Raw genomic sequence first — 20,893 nt, 5'->3', positions numbered from 1 at the left:
TTGTCATAGCAGCGCAACAATAAATATGAATATAAATACAACAGGGATAAAATAGATAATGACATAGACATAATGAGGACATGACATGTGTGAATGAGATAAGATAAGATAAGATAAGATAAGATAAGATAAGATAAGATAAGATAAGATCAGATAAGATCAACTTTATAGATCCCCATAGGGGGAATTGGTGTGTTCTTAGTGCCAGACATTACAATTTGCTAAAATGTTGAACGCGTCTTATGTCAAACAATATTCAACAGACAAAGCCTTTATCGATAAATCAAATCCGTTTTTTTATCTTCACAACTAATTATTTAGTTGTTCTGCTCGTGAAAATAAAACTGTGAAAACGACTGGCTCTGTTTTGCTCTAAAGCCCGGGATAGTGACCTTGTCTCAGCAAACAATTTAGAAAATAAAAATAAATTGCAAATAAAAATGTTCAGCCTCCCCTTCATCAAGAGGCTAGAAATATTACATAGAAAAATCTGGTGTTCTTTTTGCCAAAATTAATAAAAAAAACAAAACAAAACAAACAAATTAATTGTTGAAAGACTTGCTAGTAAATCTGAGTTCATAATTAAGACATCGCATTATTTTATTGCTGGAAAAGCTTCTGTTTGAGGCTCATACTTTACTGAAGCTGCAACTAAAGGCGGTGCAACAGGCATTACCTGTTGGCACAGGTCATGCAATCATTCAACAGAAGGATTTGTTTATGATGGTCATGTTGCTTTCAAAATAAAACATAGAAAGATAATCATAGACTCAAGAGGAATTGTAACCTGGAGGGCGTCGGTTGGTTCGCGTGCAGATTAAAACAGAATTTCAATTTACAGAGCAAACTCCTTTAATATCTTATCCTTTCAATTCAATTCTTTCGGAGTGTGTTTTATTTTGAAACTTGGTTAAGGCCATTTGACACTTACCTTTCTTCCCCCACCCACAAGCCTCACTCACACACACACACACACACACATACAAGAGCACACACACCTTGCCATAAAATAAGCACACACTGACAGGAAAGGGCTTAGCCCCTGGAGAGATAGAGGTCTGGGTCCAAATGGCGTCCACTCTCCCTAAAGGTTTGCTCTTATTTTTGTTTTAAGGTCATTATATTTTTCATTGGGTTTGTTTGAAAAATATGGTGTCATATGACATATGCACAAAATCAACTACCATTTCTACTGCAAAGGGAGTGGCAGTTGTATAATGTAATAACAGAAGAATTCATAATTGCCATTTATGTCGGCGGGCGCTGAATTCACAGATTTGGAATTCGAGATTTTAAAACCAGGATTTTGTGTTTGATTTGTATTGATCTTTTCCAAGGACTAATTGCAATACAAGGAAGTTGGAAAATAGGGAAGTGCCCTGATGCAATTCTCTCTTATGTTATGACTTGGCTGCAATAACAGATTATTCCCGGGTCGATCGGCAATGCACGACGCGGATACCGATAATTCTGTAGATTCTAGGCTAATCAGTATGAACCCGTCTTATCCAAACTTGCATTTTGTAGATCCGGATGGATCTGCGAGTGTGGAGCTCCCTCAGGAGCCCCCTGAGAGTCTGCAGCCTCCAGCTGAGGAAGCCCAGCTTGAAGACCCAGCACAGGTGGAAGGAGCAAAGAGTCAAATCGGAAACACTCTAGAAATGAAGCAAAACACGGTCAGCAAAACATGCATTCTGCAGAATATCAAGGCTGTTTTTTTTTTTTTTTTGCGATGCTCATCAAACCGAATGCGACGACAATATATCACTTCATGGTGCACATTGATTCCAGTGAGTAGCGCCTGCATTTTAACTTTTTATTTTTCACCAGGAGCTGTATTCATTCGACAGCTCCGCTTCCTCCTCGGACAGCGAGGACGAGGGCAAGAAAGAGAAGAAGAAGAAGAAGCTGAAGAAAAAGAAGAAGAAGAAAGTACGTGTCGTAATTGCAGTTCACATGACAATAACAGCTGGCTCTTTGTACCAAAGCGTCTGAAGCTAAATACTTAACTTCCACAAACATGAACTCTTGTATGGCACTCATTATTCATCTCTCTTTGGTATTTGGGCTTCTTGAAACCTGATAAGATTGAAACCCGGGCATCATCCTGAGCATCATCTTTTGTCACGATGTTGCAGACGCACAGGTTTATTCGATTTATTCGATCGCACGGCACGGCGCCGCTTCCCACGTTTATCGATATGTCGACCAATGAGCTTCCCGAGTGCCGTCGGAAGTCAAGCGAGGAGGATTGCTTTGCAGAAATCAGGTCAGCGCCGTTCTCCCTTGTACGGCGCATCGCGGATTGCACCAGGAGTTGGATTTGTACTCGATAGAATTGTGACACAGCATAACAGAAATGGGTGTGTGTGCGTACGTGTTTGTACCACCAGTAAAATAGCTGCTGGTGTTTCTTTTGTGTGCTCCCAAATGCTTGAGCTGCCCTTCCCTTCTGCCGCCTCAGCGACGACGCGTTGACTCACCCTCCCGCAATTCTAACTTATCACTTTCTCCAACAAAAGCAAGGATAAATAAACCTGTACGATGTGTGCATAATGTATTGCTCAAACGTGCCCCACCTATTCCCCTACAGGATTCCAGCTCCTCTTCCTCCTCCTCTTCCTCCTCCTCCTCATCATCATCATCTTCATCCTCGTCCTCCTCCAGCAGCTCCTCAGAAAGTGACAGCGAGGTACGTCCCGGGTGAATAGGCATGACTTTGTCCAATCTTGCCACGAATGATGGGCTTATTGGAAACCCAAAAAGGTCAAGCAGGTCGACCCTCGCTCTCGAAATGCACGCAATGGGCAATACTGCTCTTTTCTTTGTTTTGTCTTCACCCATTTTTGACATTTTGCATGAAGGAACTGCAAACACGTGATGTGGAATAACAGGAGCTAAAGGAAACACAGGCGGCTCCTTTTATGAGAGGCTTTAAAATTCAAAACAAATTCAACCCCCCTTTTTTTTTTTTCTTTTTAACCCCAATGAAGTGTTAACGCAGGTTTTCATCCACTGCCACACAAGTCATTTTTAAAGCATTAGAATTAAATAGACATGTGAGAATACAAACAGGGAGAGCAGGGCGTAAATGCGGATGCCCTCTATCTGATGACCCGTGCTATCTGAAAGGAGAGGACCGCACCCGGGCGACATGCCAGGAAACTGGAAACGCATGCACGAGTCATGACTCCGAGCTTAGTTATGGGATTTATAGCTACTTTTAAAACACGGGGGATCGCCTCCAGAATCCTACAATATTTATCCTTTTTGCACATACTATGTGTTGATATTGGGGAGTATTACATAGCTTCACAAACAAGTAATGGAAAAGGGGAAATTGGAAGGAATCATTTTATCCTTGCAGGATGATAAGAAGAAGAAGAAGAAGGAGAAGAAAAAGAGCAAGACGAAAAATTCCGAGGTGGAGGTGGAGTACGTCTGGGACCACGTTGTGATAACTCAGAGCGGTAAGTGCAAAACATAATTTCCCAGGTGCTATTAAGCCTTCCCCCTGCAGATGCATAACATTCCCGCGGTGTCTCGAAGACTGTCATCTTCCCGAGCCCTGTCACGAGTGCTCGCTTTGGAAAACGCCGAAGAAGCATTTCTACAGATTTTCACCAGAAATGTCATATCTCTGGTGGTGTTTGAATGGGAAATGTATCAATCAGTGGCGCAGTGGTAGCTTCCACCTCACGGCAAGAAGGTTCCCGGTCGGATTCTGATTTTTGGGTGTGGAGTGTGCGTGCTCTAATTGTGTCTGCATGGGGTTCCTCCGGGTTCTCCAGTCCAAAAACATGCAAGAGGCTCATTTGAGACCCTAAATTGCCCAGATCTGCGAATGAGAGGGTGAATGGTTGTATCTCCATGCATGATGGGAATAAGAGACCAATCCATCACATGTCTCTATATGAGATATGAATGGCCGTAAGTCTCTATGTGACATAGGCGTGAGCGAGTGAATAACCTTAGGTCCCTTTATGTGTCTAGGGTAAACACCAAATCTTTCGCAGAGACAGATGGGAACAAATGAATATATAAATTCACTTCTCTTTGTACCACAAAACAAAATTAGCTATTTACCACCATATTAAAGATTCAAAGTGGTTATTGTCATGTGTACAATGTGAAAATGTGCATAAGAGTAAGCAAATAAAAACAAAACAAAAAAAAAAACCCAAACAATATATAATAAGAGGAGTAAACTGTATGAACAGGATGTGCAAGTGGAAAAACTGTCGTTTTAAATCAGTTCGTCTGGGCTGGCTGAACTTTTCCTTCTGGTGTGAGCAGATGAGTTTGAAAACTATCACAGTTTTCCAATATCGATTATTACACGTCGCCGGAATCCAAGCACCACGAAAACCCTCGGTTTTGCTGCCCGCTTGGGCAAAACCCATGTGACAGGGATCAAAATACCGGTAATTGAGAAAATGTTTCCATTTTGACTGTATTCGGTGTTTCCAGGTCTTGGTGGTGAAGGTGATGAGGAGCCTGCAGAGGGTCTGCCGGTGAAGAAGGTGAGACTTTTGGCTGAAAAATCCATGACTGCGCTCCTGATGGGGAACAACTGTGGCTTAAAATCGTTTTTGTATTTCCGCTTCAGGATAGCTACTCTTCAGACGATGAGGACGACAAGGGGAAAGAAAAGAAGAAGAAGAAGAAGGACAAAAAGGACAAGAAAAAAAAGAAGAAGGTTGGTTACAGTTGTTCACGGACAGGACGTTGTACAACAACAACAGCTGAGTCCCGTATTTTCTCCTCCTTACAGGATTCGTCCTCTTCGTCCGACAGCTCGTCCTCAGACAGCGAGGATGAAAAGAAGAAGAAGAAGAAAAAAAAGAAAAAGAAGAAGAAGAAGAAGAAGAAGAAGAAGAAGGTAGCTTTGTCTGGAAAACCATGGAAAACCAAACCTTTATCGAACAACTGGTATATTTTCTTCACCCCATTGCAGGACTCCTCCTCCTCATCCTCGTCCGATAGTTCATCTTCAGACAGTGAGGACGAGAAGAAGAAGAAGAAGAAGAAGAAAAAGAAGAAGAGCAAAAAGAAGAAGGTTTTAAACAAACATTGATTCATAAAAAATCCAAAAAGAATCGCAAAAAAAAAACCAAAAACCGATTTGTTTATTCTTCCTTTCTTCCTGTCACAGGATTCCAGTTCCTCCTCTTCGTCCTCTTCATCGGACAGCTCCTCGTCCTCGTCCTCGTCCTCCGACAGTGACGACGACAAGAAGAAAAAGGATAAGAAGAAGAAGAAAAAGAAAGACAAGAAAAAGGTAAAGCCGGGATGCCTCGCGTTTGACGTGAGGCCCCCGTGTTCCGGAAAAAGTTAAAAACGACGTTTTATCAACGCAGGATTCGGCCTCTTCATCCTCGACGTCGTCCTCCGATGCTGAAAAGCATAAAAAGAAAAAAAAGGATAAGAAAAAGAAGAAGAAGAAGGACAAGAAAAAGGTGATTCCTCGTCTCTTTGTTTGTTAGTTTGAATAGATGGTAAAATTAAAAACTGCTGAAATAATGAGAGGAATAATAATTAGATAATTAATTCATAATTAATTCATAATTTAGAAATAGAAATGAAAACCTGGAGCCCGCTAAATAGATTTGAAATAATATGAATAAATATAAACCTTATTTATGAGCACCAGGTGAAGTGCTTGCACACTTACGATTGTATTTTACACACACATTGTATTGTTTTTATTCATTTTTAAAATGTGTTGATATAAGTAAAGGTCGCGCAAAAATAAACTCGGGTTCCCTTTTCGCACAAGGTAATGTTGTTTTGGGGATTTTTATGTGAATCTGTTTTCTCGTCTATAAGTTTTACCCTCATGCACATATTGATTATTCTCGGATTCAACGGGTGGAAAAGACCAAAGAACTCAAAATAATAAAATTAAAATAGATGGCGGCGAAGGTTCCCCGCCCGAGGGGAGGGACGCTCTCTGAGGCCATGCAGGTATTTTACTTATTAAAGGAATGCAGGCTCGGGTAAAGCTTTCCTTCGCCTCTTCGCATTTCTACCGAGTCATGCAGAACACCGTCCGGGTGATATTAATAATAATTTATTCTATATTAATTCCCTTTATATGAGCAATTGTATAGTGGCGCCCAGGGGTGCAGTTAGGGCTACAGCGTCAAGTGCGCTACAACAGACGAGTGTCCTGTGCGTTTAAAAGAAAAAACAAATGCACATCTGCCGAAAGTGAACACACTTCTGATGTACCTGCCTGCCTGCCTGCCCGGGCCTGCGGAAAAATGAATACTTCCAAAAATGTCGCAACTCGCTGTTTAACACTTCAACCTAGTGGTTGTTGTGGTTAGTGCTTCCGCCTTGCCGCAAGAAATTTCCTGCTAGGATTCAGATTCGGGTTCTTTTGCACATTCTTCTCCGTGTCCAGGTTCTCCGGGTTCCTCAGACAGTCCAAAAACATGCAGGAGGTTTAATGAAGACCTTAAAATTGCTCAGATGTGTGAATGAGAGGTTTAATGGTGGCATGTCTCTGTGAGGTTAACCGGCCAGCTGTTTAGGGTGAACCCTTCCTCTCGCCCAATGACAGCTAGGAGAAGATTCAGCGTCCCCGTTATAAGATAAGCGGAAGTAATAATGAATGAATGAATGAATGAATGAATGTCCTGTTTGGACCTACATTATATTATATTACATTACAGTCATTTGGCAGACGCTTTTATCCAAAGCGACTTACAAAAAGTGCAATTCAGTCACCGAAGATCCAAAGTACCAGGAGTCGGAAGTCAGAAGTGACCACTCCACCAAATAGCCATCTCCAAACCATATACATACATACATTTCTTTGTTTTTTTTTTTTCTTTGGGGGGGGTAAGTGCGATTAGTTGGGTAGTGCTTAGTAAGGAGGTACATTTTCAGCTCACGGCAAAAGATGGGCAGCGACCCCGCAGTTCTGACCTTTTTCGGGAGTTCGTTCCACCACTGGGGGGCCGAGACCGGTTCGATCGGCAGTTGGTTCGGGCTCTGAGTGATGGGGTGGACGGTCGCCGAGAGGCGGCAGATGGGAGGGGACGAGTAGGGACATGCGGCTTGACCATATCCTGGAGATGAGATGGGGCTTTTCCTTTTACTGTCCGGTAGGCGAGCGCCAGGTTCTTGAACTTGATGCGCGCGGCTAACGGGAGCCGGTGAAGGGACATAAGACGGGGAATTGTGTGGGAGAATTTGGGACGGTTGAACATCACCTCCCTCCTGCTCGTGTATAATGGAATTAGAGGATCACATGATCGGCATGAAAACTACTTTTGTGATCTCTCTCAGGATGAAGAGCAGAAGCCCAGCGACTCCGCCGTGGCATCTACGACTGGTGAGTGCATTCACTTCCTGTGTTTACTTGCATCCCACGCGGAAAATCCTTGTCACTGTGAGGGTTTTCGGCTTCTTTTTTTCTCCTGCAGGCGGCGATGCTTCCAGCTTTAGTCCGGAGGGAGAGCCCAAGATAATTCCCGATGATGACAAGGTAAGAAAGGTGCATGTGCATCAGACGTGCCACACCAAATTTCTTCTGATACTAATAACTCACTGTTTTTGTCTTTTAGTCTCGGCAGGTCGAGAAAAGCGCCGCAGGCACGGAGGAAAGTGCGCTGGTCTTGCCATCAGCTGGTGGGCTCTTTTAGAAATCGCGCCGTCGTTCGGAGAAAAATGTCGACGTTGTCTAAAAACACGCCTCTTATCCAGCTCAGGGAGCGTCACTGGAATCGGGCCACCTGAGTGACGACGAGGGTGACGGAGGGGATGAAGAGGATAAGAAGAAGATGAAGATGAAGAAGAAAGACAAGAAGAAAAAGGTGACGACAGGGACTCGCTAAATCCCCAAAAAGGGTCTTCGTGCGGCAAGATGCCATTTTTATTTGTATTTTTTCTCCAGGATTCCGGCTCTTCTTCAGGCAGTGATGACGACAAGAAGAAGAAAAAGAAGAAGGAGAAGAAGAAGAAGAAGAAGAAGAAGAAGAAGGTATGTCGAGAGATGTTTGAATGTCAATGAAAACGTCACACCCCAGAAAGTTTTAGTGTTTCCATCCCACGGAATCCAAATCAAATAATATCGAGACTTTTTTTCCATACAATCCGAAGGACTCCTCCAGCTCCTCATCGTCATCGTCATCCTCTGACAGCTCCTCCTCATCCGACAGCGAGGAGGAGAAGAAGAAAAAGAAGAAGAAGAAGAAGGACAAGGTTATTTTCCAGACATTTGTGTTCAGAATTAATCTTGCTAATCTGTTTGTATCATTGCCTTCAGTTTGCGTTGATTCCTGGGACTCACCGAACCGGTGGTTCGAGAAGCAGGCAGACGATCGGATAATTGTCGTAATTAAAACGTCCAATTATGCTCCCTTTCTGCTGCGACCGATACAGGATTCCAGTTCTTCCTCCTCTTCCTCCTCCTCTTCATCTGATAGCGATGATGACAAGAAGAAGAAGAAGAAGAAAAAGAAGAAGAAGAAAAAGAAAAAGGCAAGCTCAAATTGCTGACGTTGAGTGTGTGACCAGGCAAACACATCGAATGATAAAGAGAATTAATGATGACACGTGACCATCAAATCTGTATTATATACTGTTCGGCTAATCTTAAACTACAGCGGCAAAGGCTGTGAATGCAGTGTTTGAACCAATAGCTAAACGCTACTTTAACGTTTTAGTCAGGGAAGCCACACGGTTGATGCTAAAACGTCCGTTTAATAAGCAATAGTTGTTGTTGGCCACAGCTGCGCCACACAAGCCTGCAATGCAACAAACTGTTCCCGCTCCGTTCCGGGTGAAAAAAAAGGATTCCTTGCACCTCAAACCACACCCACGAAATTCCAAGCAACCCCAAAATCACACAGACAAGCATCAACATAAACCCCAACATCCGTGACTTGCTACACTTCTGTGATTACTGAAGTGTGCATCATCAGCATAGAATCTTAGTTTCGGTTATCCTGAATTAGCGACGATACGAAGAAAAGGAGAAAGGCCATTTATTTTATCACATTTGGCAAAATTCAAGACTAGATCATTGAAGCACGCCTCGAGCTAGGAGCGTCATATTTTGATGCCACATCCCGGGGATAAGAAAGGGACAGGCATCGGCTGAGGGGGTCTTCACCATGGTGACCTGAAAAGCAAGCAACTTTTTAAAGAAACCGCAGCGCTGAGACCAAACCAAAATAAAAAAAAGGTCTCTACTTTCCAAATTAATGAAGTCAAAGTCCTACCATGACACTTTGGGCCGTGAATTTTTAGTGGCGATCAACAGTTGAAAATATGATTTTCTTGGACAGAGGCTCTCCACACATTGGTCGTAAAGATGGTCTCTGCTCCTTCATTGCAACCGGCCGATGCGCTTCAGAAGAAAAACCCTGAAGACAAAGGCTAAAATAATTAAAAATAATATATATTAAAAAAAAAAAGGCATTTCCTTTAAAAAGCTTATGGGTAAATAAAAACACTTAAGGTTGAGGAAGAATTTCCCTGCTTTTATAATAGCCTCAGTCAATCTTAGATGAAATGTCAAAGTCATTAAAATTCTCCCTGTGTGTCGGCGTCTATCAAAGAAAGATGAAGAGAGATTACATCACACGGTCTTTAACGGTGGAAACTTTATAAACCGTTGGGTTTTCTTGTAACTGCTCTTTCTAGAAGTCCAGCTCTTCTGACGACAGCTCCTCTTCTTCCTCATCTTCGTCTTCGTCTTCGTCCTCATCGTCTTCGTCCTCTTCGTCCGACAGCGAAGACGACAAGGTGAGCTGACGCGGCGTCGCTCCCGTTTCTCCACCGTCGCCGCCGAGTCGTTTGCCCGCTCGCGATCACTCTTCTTGTATTTTAGAAGAAGAAGAAAAAGGATAAAAAGAAAGACAAGAAGAAGAAGAAAGACAAAAAGAAGAAGAAGGACAAGAAAAAGGTGTGTCTCGTCCTGCCCTATCGGTTAAACAAAGATGTAAGATGTGATGATTTTCCTTAGTTCCGGGGAGAAACACTAACTTTCCCTGCATCCCAGGCCTCGTCCGGCAGTGATCATGACAAGAAGAAAAAGAAGAAGGATGACAAGAAGAAGAAAAAGAAGAAGGACAAAAAGACGGTAAATGCCAGAAAACAACAAAATAACGATAAAACTTCTGTTTTGGGTGACAGTTTCCCTTCTGCTGCTGCAGAAACCGCAGACAGATCCGCGCTCGACATGGACAATCAACTGCCAGTAATAACAGTAGTGCTAACAGCTACATGCTAACAGCTAAATTGATACAATAATAGCTTAAATGTGCATCAAAGAAATAACAATAACCGGCAGGATCACTGTCGTAGATAAAGCTGCGCCTTCTGGGAACCCTTCGAGAGCGCAGAAAGATTCAGGAGAATAAGGTTAGGGTTAAACTAATGCCGATTCTGTCTTATTTAAACAGACAGGTAAACTGTGATTCTAAGTTTTCTCAAAGAAACGGCGTTCACCACCTGTCTTGATTCCGCCCCCGCGGGCCGGCGCCTTCCCTTCCGTTACAGAAAAGCGACGATTCGAAGACGGCTCTCTCCGGCTCCGGCCGTCGGGTTCGCCTTTCAACGTCCGACGGCGGCTCGAAACCCGGCGTCCCCGCCGCCACCTTCAAGACCCTCCCGTCCAAACCCGTGGTGAATCTGGGACCCCCGGGCCAATCGGACGCATCCAGGCCCGCCGTTTCCCAGCTGAACGTGGCGCCCCGGGCCCACATCCGCCGACCCATGAGCCCCATGGAGGCCTTGATGAACACTCCCAGGCGGTACGGGGAGGAGGGGAGCCACTCCACTCCTCACTACAGCTCCATTTACAAATATTATTGATAGCGCAGCACGCGGATAAATCCATGGCGGCGATAAAGAGTGTGAATTTTTGCTTCGGGGAAGGGATTACGTGCCGATGATGTTTAAAAAAGAAAGGGTCGCTGAATAAACACGTTGAATAAAACGGAGCTCGTTTCTGGAAAATCACTAGCTGAGAAGCACATTGTGATATTATGGGATTGTGGCCAAATGGGGAACACGGGGGGGGGGGGGAATGACCACCGTAATGAGGAGCGTGTTTGCTTGTCAGTAGAATAAGCCATTTTGATTCAAGTGTTAGTTCAAAAAATAAAAGCATGATTCTCTCTTGGGTAGTTGGTCTTGTTGTCCATGACTACAATAAAAACATTACTGTTTCTCTTATTTTTATTATTAATCAGCAGGAGTTGTGTTTTAGCACTTTTGATTCAGAACAGCGGCTTTATTTTTAACAACTTTGGGAGATTTACTTTCCCATGTCATTATGAACGATTCGTGGCAAATTCAGTAACGCCCCCCCCCCCCCCCCCCCCCCCCCCCCCCCCCCACACACACACACACACACACACACAAAAGAGGGTTCCTGGTTCGATTCCCAGAGGCCGACCGGGTTCTGCATGTTCCGCTTCTCTTCAGCTCGCGGACGAAACCCGTGCAGGAGGTCGATTGAGAAAAATGGAAAATGATCTATTGACCTGCCGCTGGCCCCGGGGTGACCCACCCTCGCACAATGTCAGCCGGGATTGACTCCACATCTTCTCGGGGCAATAAAATGAGCAAGAATAAGCATTATTATGTCGGGAACAAATGTCTACATTGTGAGATTTACATTGAGTGTACAGGCTGACCGGTAACACATACAGGACTGTCTCAGAAAATTAGAATATTGTGATAAAGTTTTTTATCTTCTGTAATGCAATTAAAAAAAGAAAAATTACTTTTTCATGATATTCTAATATTTTGAGATAGGATTTTTGAGTTTTCTTAAGATGTTAGCCATAATCAGCAATCTTAAAATAATAAAACGCTTGCAATATTTCAGTTGATTTGTAATGAATCCAGAATGTATGACATTTTTGTTTTTGTAAATGCATTACAGAAGATGAAGAACTATATCACAATATTCTAATTTTCTGAGACAGTCCTACACGTCCCATTTATTTGTTGTTGCCGTCGCTCCCTAATACCCCCCAAAAATGTATTGAAAATTAAGGTAATATCAGACGACTTCTCTTTGAATTACAAAAACTTCCTCCATCGCTGCCGATGCAGAAACCAAACCGAACAATTCAAAAATAAGTCCTCGACTTTGGAAATTCCCATTGCACCTGAACGCACCTCAGTTGCACAGGTGTGCTCAGGACCCGGTCACGTGTTTTAAGGCGTGGCCAGTGTGTTATTTTTCCTCCGGAAAGAGGAGCCACCGGAGTGTCAGTCCTCCGGAAACATCTCAGGTGGAAAGAAGACCGGTCTCGATGGATCTTTCAAGCGGTAAGCGAAGGATGTTTTTTCTTTATTTGTATTATTTTTCTGTTTGTTATTGCAAGCCGCTCTCTTAGTAGGGTTTAAACAAAACAACGCGTAGTCTAGTGTATGCAGTTTAACCACACCCCTATTAAATAAAACCCCAAAAAACAAACAAACCGGTGTCTTGTTTTTCTTTCCTCACAGCTCTTGGTGATGAGAAGGAGGTGAAGAAATCGGAGGCTCAGAAGGACGAGTTCAAATGGCCGTGGAGCAAAGGCGGCAACGACAAGGTAGGAAGGGGTTCGGTTGTAAAAATAAAGAATTAGAAGACCCTTTCGTAGTATTAAATATCATCATTGTGGATTTAAACCATGTGAGCTAATTCTGATCTGCTCCACCTGGGCTATTTCAATGACCGCCTTGGGTGAAAGTCAGTTCCTCAATGTCAATGTTTTTTTTTTTTTCCCGCCTCACAGAGCGGCAGCTCGGACAAGGATAAATCCGACGGCAAGGACAAGTCCGAGCACAAGTCCGGAGACGACGGCGACAAGAAGGAGGGGGATAAAGACGGCAACGAATCGGACACCTCGTCATCGTCGTCGTCTTCTTCCTCTTCATCCTCCAGCAGCGATGAGGTGGGTCTTACTCAACCCCGTGAGATGTCCGAAAGGCCTCGCGGCGCCGGACCTGCCACTCGGCGGGGCCGGGTCTTGCTCGGGGTGTTAAAGGGCGGTTCATAAAATGCGGTAAATGTGGTAAATGCGGCTCGGCAAGTACTCGTCTTGCTTGTCGTCGGCTCTTCAGCTCCATTAGTCAACGGAGGACGTCTGAAACAGGTCTGACTGGAAGCCAGGATGCCCGGCATCAACGCCCTTCACAGTATTTGGATTCCAAGTTGTATGACTTTTCGCTTTCGAGGCGTCTGCGGAAGGTTGTAACCTCTCCGGCGTGGCGGCAGGTCACGCGGGAAAAAAAATGACCTTTCGCTAACAAACAGATGTAGAATAAGGAGGAGAGAAAGAAAGCGGGTGTAAACAGGTCAGGTTGGAAAGTTGCGGCGTCTAATCGCCTCATCGCAAAGTAATGCACTTCCTGGAGACCTGTCACGGCCTGACTAGGCGTCAACGCAGCTGCTCCAAATACGAGTGTCATTTTGGTGCTTGTTACGGCGCCGGCTGCCGCCAGGATCATTCATGCATTCGAGATCGGAGCGGCGGCACTTGAATAAATCATGGTTTTCTTTCCGCGGTAACAGCATTGTCCTTTTTGTCATTTCAGGACTGATGCCTCCACAGGGAACAGTCAGTCTCTTATAATCTTGTCGACTGATACGGTGTGTGTGTGTGTGTGTTGGAGAAATGCTAACCTGTCCCTGGGATCGAAATCATCGGTGGTTTTCCAGAGGTGCTGTTATGCGAGAACAGCTTGGCTGCAGGACTGGTCTTCTTCCATCGTGCACGTCGGTCCAGAAAAGCGGGTTGTTTTGACCACAAGATAGCGCTATTTCTCACTTTTAAAGTTTGAACGGCACATGAATAACTATCTGGACTTGTACTCAAGAATAAATGAACTAAGAATGCTATTTCTGGCTACCATTATTCATATTTCAGGGGGAATATATATTTAAAAGTAATAGTAGGACCAGTTAAGTTGAAAACAAAAATGGCTGCCTGACTCAGTGTCTCTTCTGTTGATGCACCTGCAACTACAATGATGCATTTTTGGAAAAATAGATAATCTAATCCGTTACGATGCCAATATCCGAGTTACACGGAACTCCAGCCGGGACTGACGGGAGGAGGAAGAAGATGAGCGATGCAACATTTAGGTCTGGGGGATCTGCTACAGGTCTCTTAAATCTTTCACGGGGGAGTGAGGCGCAAGGAAAGAAAAATGAAGCGGTTTCAGAAAGAAATCAATTCTGAATGGAGACACATCTACTGGTGCTGCAGAAGACACTCGCCACCCATTTATCTTATTCATCCTGAACGAGAACATAGAGGCTGGGGATTCAGTGGATCAAACTAAAAGCCTTACTTTACGATAAATATGGTAAATATTGATGTTCTCTATCCTTCAGTCTGTTTTATCCTTATTGCTGTGCATTGTCAGGTCGTGCATCACTTTCTCTTACTTTTCCTTGTGAATATCCATCTTTTTAGTGAGGAAAAAAAATGTAGAGAAAGAAAGTAATTTGTTACTGAATGGAGGGGAACCTACAAAACTCCCCTTGCACAGAAATAGTGTTATTACTTCTTCCGACCTGTTCTCATAATAACTTTTCAACTCTTTTCTTTACGTTCATCTGTGACCAATATGGGTTGACAATTGGCCAAAACTTACTCAAATATTAGAAACCATCAACTGGAAGTCTGCAAGGAATAAGAACTCTCACTAAATAAGAAAAATAAGAGTTAAAGAAATGTATTTCCCTTTACAGGTATTCTCATAACCATAATACACGCTTTACCGGAAAAAATAAAAGAGCTGAATCCGGTGATGCATTTATTTATTTTTATTTTTGTTTTTATTTTTTTTAGCAGGAATCTATATCAGATGCTCCTGTTCTATTCTCGTTGCCGCCGTTCTCTGGACGCACCGCAGGAGGGCGCGAACGTCTCTCCGCTCGGCTGGCGTCAGCGGTCGCCATGGCAACAGCCGAGCTCGTCCAGATCACTCGCGCGTCAAGCCGATCTAAAACCGGAAGTAGGGTGGATTTTTAATACAAAATAAAAGCACGCTCAGACAAGCCGACCTCTTTCTAACTGTACCCTGTTTCCTCCTTTACTTTTCCTTAGATTTAAACACATTAAATGGGACAAAAGTAACTATAAAAAAGGTTTGCAAATCATGCAGCAAGCTCAAAAGAAGTGCTATTTATTGCCGGTTTATTTGTCCCAGTTATTTTCAATTTAATTATCCCAGTTATTGTCCAGTGAGTTGCATCATCGCTGATGTTATTTTTATCCCCCCTGCAATACTTATTGCTTTTAAAGTTCTCTCAGATCGAGCTGCCTTAAAAAAAAGGTAAATTTGCTTTATTATCCTTTGCAAAAATGTCCATCACTGGTTCCATACTCTGTGATTATGGTCTACATCTGGGGTCGGCAACCCGCGGCTCTTTGATCCTTACACTGCGGCTCCGAGTGGCTTGGGAAAATAAATTATAAGTGTTTAATAAAGTGTGTTTTATTTGTGTTAGTTCCTTTTTTTAATTTTGGTTCTAAATTGGAAGATTGTCGTGATCTTGAAATATTAAAAATAAAATTGTATTTATATTTTTCGATGTTCACAATATACATCACACTCGTGGAAGCCGGAATCCCCGCCAAGACGCCGTCAATTTGGTAGGCAAAATATGAAAAAGCAATATATACAGCGGTACCTTTATTTTAAACGTCAAAAAGTAACTGCAGCTCCCAGTGTTTTCTTTTCCATGGAAAACGGGCCCAAATGGCTCGTTGGGTGTTAAAGGTTACCGACCCCTGGTCTACACTAAGATTTTGCTCACGCCCTCATGTGAACTGCGAGTTTCGAAGACAAGCGTGTCCAGAACCGAGTCGTCTCATTGTAACTCGCAGTTTTTTTTTTTTTTCAATTACAACCCTCTCCTTCCCATAAAGGCCTCTCTGTTCTGAATATAAATGTCTTTTTTGTTTCATTTAACCGTTATCCACCACTTCTCTCTCCGTACACCAACCCCATATGGCCTCGTACTGGTTGTTTCATGAAATGATCTTTTGAGAATTCGACTGAAAACCTAATTCTGTGCAATATTTCATTTCATTCCATAACAGTACACTACAATTTTTCCTTTTATCATACTATTGTGCACTCCTTACCTCACTAAGACACTTATAGTTTTATCACTTGTTTACTAAGACACTTTACAGTTTCACTGAGACACTTTATAGTTTATAGTTTATTTTATTTCTAATTCTGCCTTTTCTTTTTATTATTTATTACTGTTATATTTTATGTAACTCTGGCACAACAATTTCCTTCGGGATTAATAAAGTTGTTCTTATCTTATCTTAGTTGAAACAAACAAATCTAAAACATGTTGAAGCTTTCTGCTTTTATTTTGAAAACTATCAAGGGCCGGAAGTTGTTGCTCATGCTATCAACCAGACAACATGACTCCGAGAAAGAGACCGCTCAGCTGCTGCAGGGACGAGCAGGCGAGGAAACCATGGAGCGCAACAAGACGCGTCGGAGAGACTCAGCAAGTCGAAGGGGAAAGTGCCAGTTCGCGATCTGTTTCTAAATCGGAGTAAAAAAAGAGGGGGATAGAAGGATAGAGAGAGAGGGGGACGGTTTTTTTTTCCCCTCCCTTCACAGGTGCAGGTGGCGCGCCGAGATTCTCTCCAGGCGTGCGTAATTGACGGCGCCGGTTTTGGAGGAGGAGGAAGAGGAGGAGGAGGAGGAGGAGGAAGAAGGAGGAGGAAGAAGAAGAAGAAGAAGAAGAAGAAGGAGGGAGAGACAGAATAAACTTGGACTGATCAACAGCCGTGAAAGAGGAGCAGGGGATGGGGGGCGGCGGTGATGATTAACGGATAGACGCGCTTCTTTGAGGCTATTTTCGTTCACACCCTTGAAACATTTTTGAAGGGAAGAAGAAAAAAAATGTGCGCTGCGTAAAACCAGCCAGCTCCACTCCGGGGAGAGTTGAGTTTTTTTTTTTTTATTTTTATTTTTATTTTTTTTATCCCCGTGGAGACACGAAGAGCAGGACTCTTCCTGCTATTCCCAGAGAAGGAGGCTGCGGGGGCTCGAAGACAGAAGACCAGCACCGACGAGCCATGGTGAAGTTCCACAACTCGGACCTATGGATTGCCTGGATGGTCATTTTCTGCATGGAGGGTGAGTTTTACCACATGTGAGAAACTTGACGATTATCATTATTATTATCATTATTATTATTTGTCGGCACAGGATTTTCAGGGGAATTGGGATTACCTTGTTTTGGGTCATGTGGGTAAATCGTTCCCACAAGAACCGCGTCCGCGTCGTTTCTAACGAAAACAGATGTATCTGGAATTAAAATGTGCCGCCGGGGGCTCAACTTCTATCCAAGAGCGTGTGGCACGGCTATTTGACCACACACACACACACACACACACACACACACACACACACACACACTCCCTTCCCCTGCTTAATTCTTCATGTTTGGATCAGGCCGTCAAAGCCCAGGCATTTCCAAACACACACTCCACAAAGCTCAGATTTAGTAGGACTACACACACACACACACACACACACAGACACACACTCCTCTCCAGTCGCTATGTCATCGCTCCCTGAACGCGTCTGTTATGTTTGTGTTTGTTGATGTTGTTGTTGTTGTTGTTTTTAACCGGCGACGCGCACACCGCGTTTGTGCGTAAAGACGCACGAACGCAGCGTTTTTTTTCCACGCACACGAGGTCAACCGCAGTTTGGACACAGAAAAAAAAGGTAATCCGCTCCGATTAAGGAGGAAAAGCACCATATATTCCAATAACTCCCCCCATGAGAATTAAACTCTCTCTCTCTCTCTGTGCATGTGTGTGTGTGTGTGTGTGTGTCGCACTAACTTTGTTGACGCCTCCGCGCTCCTTCGGTCACGTGGTTCTCCGAGTCTAATCTGACAGCAGAGATGGAGCAGGAGGGGTATTTTCTCCCCCCCCTCTTTTATCTTCTAAGGATTCCTTCCATTATTATGTCCTGTACTTTATTTTTTTTTTAAATGAAGCTCCAGGAAATAGAGTTTTAATCCAAGTTGGCATGAGTGAAAAAAAAAATCTTCCCAACACACACGCACTGATGTGGAGAGATGGATGGACAAGTTGGAAATTATTTTTGGTGCAATGCCCGACACGCTTGTTAGATATTGGGCTTATTATAAAAATACAACTCTGTCTGTAGGTACACACACACTCATATATATATATATACACAGAGGATAGCAGGTCGTGAAAAGTTGCCTGAGAAAGAGCGAGAAAGTCCGTGCTGTCAACATGCATCCCCTGTCGATCATCACGTATGATAAGCAGGCTGTCAATAACAGGGCGGGACCCCCCCCAGGTCCAGGCTGCACAAAGATGCTCCATGCTGGCTGGCTAAAGGTCAGAGATTCAGATCGACCCGTTCCCTTTGGGAGGTTCAGGAAGCAGGAGTCGAGATCCTTAGCGCCTCCAGAGCTCCACAAGGCTGAGAAAAAGAAAGAAGACCGTTGTTGTGTTTGCAGTGACGGGAACGCAAGACGCTCAAAGTATTGACAGGCAAGAAAAGGTGTGTGTGTGTGTGTGGTCTCCCTCTAGAAGGCCTCTGCTTTAGGAACAGCTGAGATCTTTGCGCAGAGCCCCTCACACTCCTCCGCCTCGGGCAGAGGATCCCGAGATTGGAGGGGGAAGACACGCGACACCCAAGAGTGGGATTTGAAAATTTGTGTATAAACGCTTCTCCGGAGAATAACCCGCCTGCTGCAGGGCCTCGTTACGAGAATTTTTATTTTTTTTTCTCCTGCGGCTACTCGACCCAGCCTGTCTTGTCAATTTGGACGGGGGAACTCGGCCCCGGATTGAATTTAGCACTGATTGCCCCGGCGTTTCACTCGGCCGCGTGTTTATTTAGTTGTGTACCTCTGCTGTGAGAGGATTGTCAGCTTTACTCAGGTTGAGTACCCCCCCCCACACATACACTCACACACACACACACACACACTCAAGCTTATTTCATTTTATTAGCCGGGTCCTTTGTCTGGTGAAATGGCTCAAAATGAAAACATTCTTTGTATCCGCCCGGCTGAATTGCTTGGGAAAAGGACCTCGGCCGACGTTGTGAAGCAAAAGGGCGTGTGTGTGTTTCCGAGGCGGTAGCGGGAGCTTCATCCTCGAGATGTCCGTTTCTTTCTCCTCTCCCTCATCTTGCGTCTCACAGGTGGGGTCAATCTGAGCCACTATAAATACATTCTGATGCTGCAAAGTCGGTATTGATCGTCGCCCGCTTGTTTTAGCTCCGAGTCGACCTCCACTTGCTGCACATTGAATGTCGTCGCCGGAACGGATCCGAAGTGTTGGGCCGTTTTCTTTTTTTATTCTTCTTTTTAGATGTCGCGTCCCGAGGCTTGAGTATGGTAATTTGTTAAATTTGTTTCTTCGTGATAAAAATCAGCATGAACTGACAGTAAAGCGTTTGGTAAAGTTCTCTGGACCAGGAAGTAAAAAGTTGTGGAGTCAAAAGTATTTTTGGACTTTGACCGAAAAATCAGTTGAAAACCGTGCGAAATTCCGCTTCCTGTTCATTCATTCATTCATGCATTCATTCACCCATTATCTATGTCACTTATCCTGCACTCTGGCCACATATAGAGATGCACATTCACGCTCTTATTTACCCATCATATCATTACATGCGAACATTCACTCTCTCAATCATCCCGTACAACTATTCACTCTCATTCACACAACTAAAGGTAAAGTTTATGGTACCAGGAAGTAAAAAGTTACTTGGATGACAAATCAACTCAAAACCTTGCTAAATACTGAACTCTCACTTTCCATTTATTTAGCCATTTCTTTTCTACACTGCTTATCCTGCCCTCAGGGTGGAGGGGGGCAGAAGCAATGCTGGATGGATCACAATAAGGAGACATACAATTATTCACCCTCTCATTTATATGTCATATTGAGACAAAGTCAGTTCACTCACTCATTCACACATCATACGGAGACGTGATTTTTCTTGGTCATATAGGGAAAGTCACCTGTCATATAGAGAAAGATGACCGTTCACTCGCTCATTCGCATGAAATACGGAAACATCACTCAGTCATTTTCACATCTTGGCATTTTATAGTGTTTTTGGACTGTGGGAGGAAAGCGGAGAACCTGTAAATTTCACACAGAAAGCTACCATGTTGGAACCAAGCCCGGGGGACTTTCTGGCCAGGTGGCAGAAGTGTAAACCGCTGCGGCAACGCGCCGCCCGATCAGCGGCGAAGATCCCCGGACATCTTGGGTCCCGACCCGAATCCTTGGGATTCAGAGTGCACTGACTCTCGGGCTTCTTGCTGATAACCTGATTGGTTCAGCTGTTGTCACAATGAGCGCCGGCGGCGGCGGCAGCACAGAGCAGCTCTGTCCGTGCCCCGATTTTAACGATTCACTCGGAACAAACCCCCGAGGGCGCGGCGAGGACGCTTTTGGGCGTCCAATCGATTCAGCAAATGAAATAAAAAAGAAAAAAAAAAAAAACACAAGTTGGTGGTTCCTGAGTTCTCGAGTACCCGTTTTTGCCGGTCCGAGTAATCTCATCTCATTTGCATACATGGGGACGCTCGCTTTCATCCCGCCGCCGTCTGTTTGCTTGAGAAGTGTCCGGCGAGGATGAGCAGAGCGTGAGAATAATAATAATGAAAAAAAAAAAAAAAAAAAAACCTGTTGGCTCATTGGCATTCAGGTCATTCACGTTGGCATCAAAGCGGAATTTTATTTGCAACTTTTCACTTTTCTCTCCGAGCCCGTTAACCTTTGAGGCTCAGCTAAAACTGCATGTGAAGTTTCCTGTGTTTATTTATTTTTTTATTTACATTTTTTTTTTTTTTTTTTCTCCGTCAATCCATCAGGCG

The 20,893-nt window shown here is 43.9% G+C and overlaps 2 protein-coding genes and 1 long non-coding RNA gene across 5 annotated transcripts in view; all 3 read left to right on the top strand.

Annotated features, from left to right (window-relative positions):
- Positions 1-957: 957 nt before the first annotated feature.
- LOC147235399 (uncharacterized) lies at positions 958-10,957 on the top strand. Of its 3 annotated transcripts, none has more exons than XM_086143490.1 (22): positions 958-1,090; positions 1,528-1,676; positions 1,831-1,932; positions 2,594-2,692; positions 3,368-3,470; positions 4,471-4,523; positions 4,610-4,699; positions 4,775-4,879; positions 4,958-5,059; positions 5,156-5,281; positions 5,361-5,459; positions 7,300-7,345; positions 7,437-7,498; positions 7,578-7,641; positions 7,717-7,826; positions 7,907-7,993; positions 8,113-8,214; positions 8,395-8,493; positions 9,661-9,762; positions 9,848-9,922; positions 10,019-10,099; positions 10,519-10,957. In XM_086143490.1, the coding sequence occupies exons 1-22, from the start codon at positions 1,069-1,071 to the stop codon at positions 10,831-10,833; spliced, it is 2,193 nt and encodes a 730-aa protein (XP_085999616.1). In that variant the 5' UTR covers positions 958-1,068; the 3' UTR covers positions 10,834-10,957. The 3 variants fall into 3 exon arrangements, with proteins under 3 accessions (XP_085999616.1, XP_085999617.1, XP_085999615.1); XM_086143491.1 differs by having other exon boundaries at positions 4,775-4,882; positions 7,907-7,990; XM_086143489.1 differs by having other exon boundaries at positions 4,775-4,882.
- A 1,259-nt stretch (positions 10,958-12,216) lies between these two features.
- Positions 12,217-13,859, top strand: LOC147235398 (uncharacterized). Its single transcript, XR_015109212.1, has 4 exons — positions 12,217-12,303; positions 12,484-12,569; positions 12,756-12,914; positions 13,558-13,859. It is a non-coding gene; the product is annotated as an uncharacterized LOC147235398 (long non-coding RNA).
- A 3,037-nt stretch (positions 13,860-16,896) lies between these two features.
- The window catches only part of igsf11 (immunoglobulin superfamily member 11), a 100,018-nt gene continuing 96,021 nt past the window's right edge, over positions 16,897-20,893 (top strand). Inside the window, exon 1 of the mRNA XM_086143488.1 lies at positions 16,897-17,142. Within this exon, the coding sequence (XP_085999614.1) occupies positions 17,082-17,142 (61 nt within the window). The 5' untranslated portion in view covers positions 16,897-17,081. The remainder of the gene's footprint in view (positions 17,143-20,893) is intronic.

The sequence above is a fragment of the Fistularia commersonii genome, chromosome 3, assembly GCF_037954325.1.
Source record: "Fistularia commersonii isolate RoL2024-O1a breed Wild chromosome 3, RoL_Fcom_v1.0, whole genome shotgun sequence".
Lineage (NCBI taxonomy): Eukaryota > Metazoa > Chordata > Actinopteri > Syngnathiformes > Fistulariidae > Fistularia > Fistularia commersonii.
Note: the sequence above shows the minus strand (reverse complement) of the source record. Positions and strands in the feature narration are given on the sequence as shown.

Excerpts from the sequence above, each read along its gene's own strand:
- LOC147235399 (XM_086143489.1), top strand. The coding sequence starts at position 1,069 with ATGGCGTCCACTCTCCCTAAAG. Across the intron at positions 4,524-4,609 it reads AGGGTCTGCCGGTGAAGAAG|GATAGCTACTCTTCAGACGA; the intron begins GTGAGACTTTTG and ends TTTCCGCTTCAG. Across the intron at positions 5,460-7,299 it reads AGAAGAAGGACAAGAAAAAG|GATGAAGAGCAGAAGCCCAG; the intron begins GTGATTCCTCGT and ends GATCTCTCTCAG.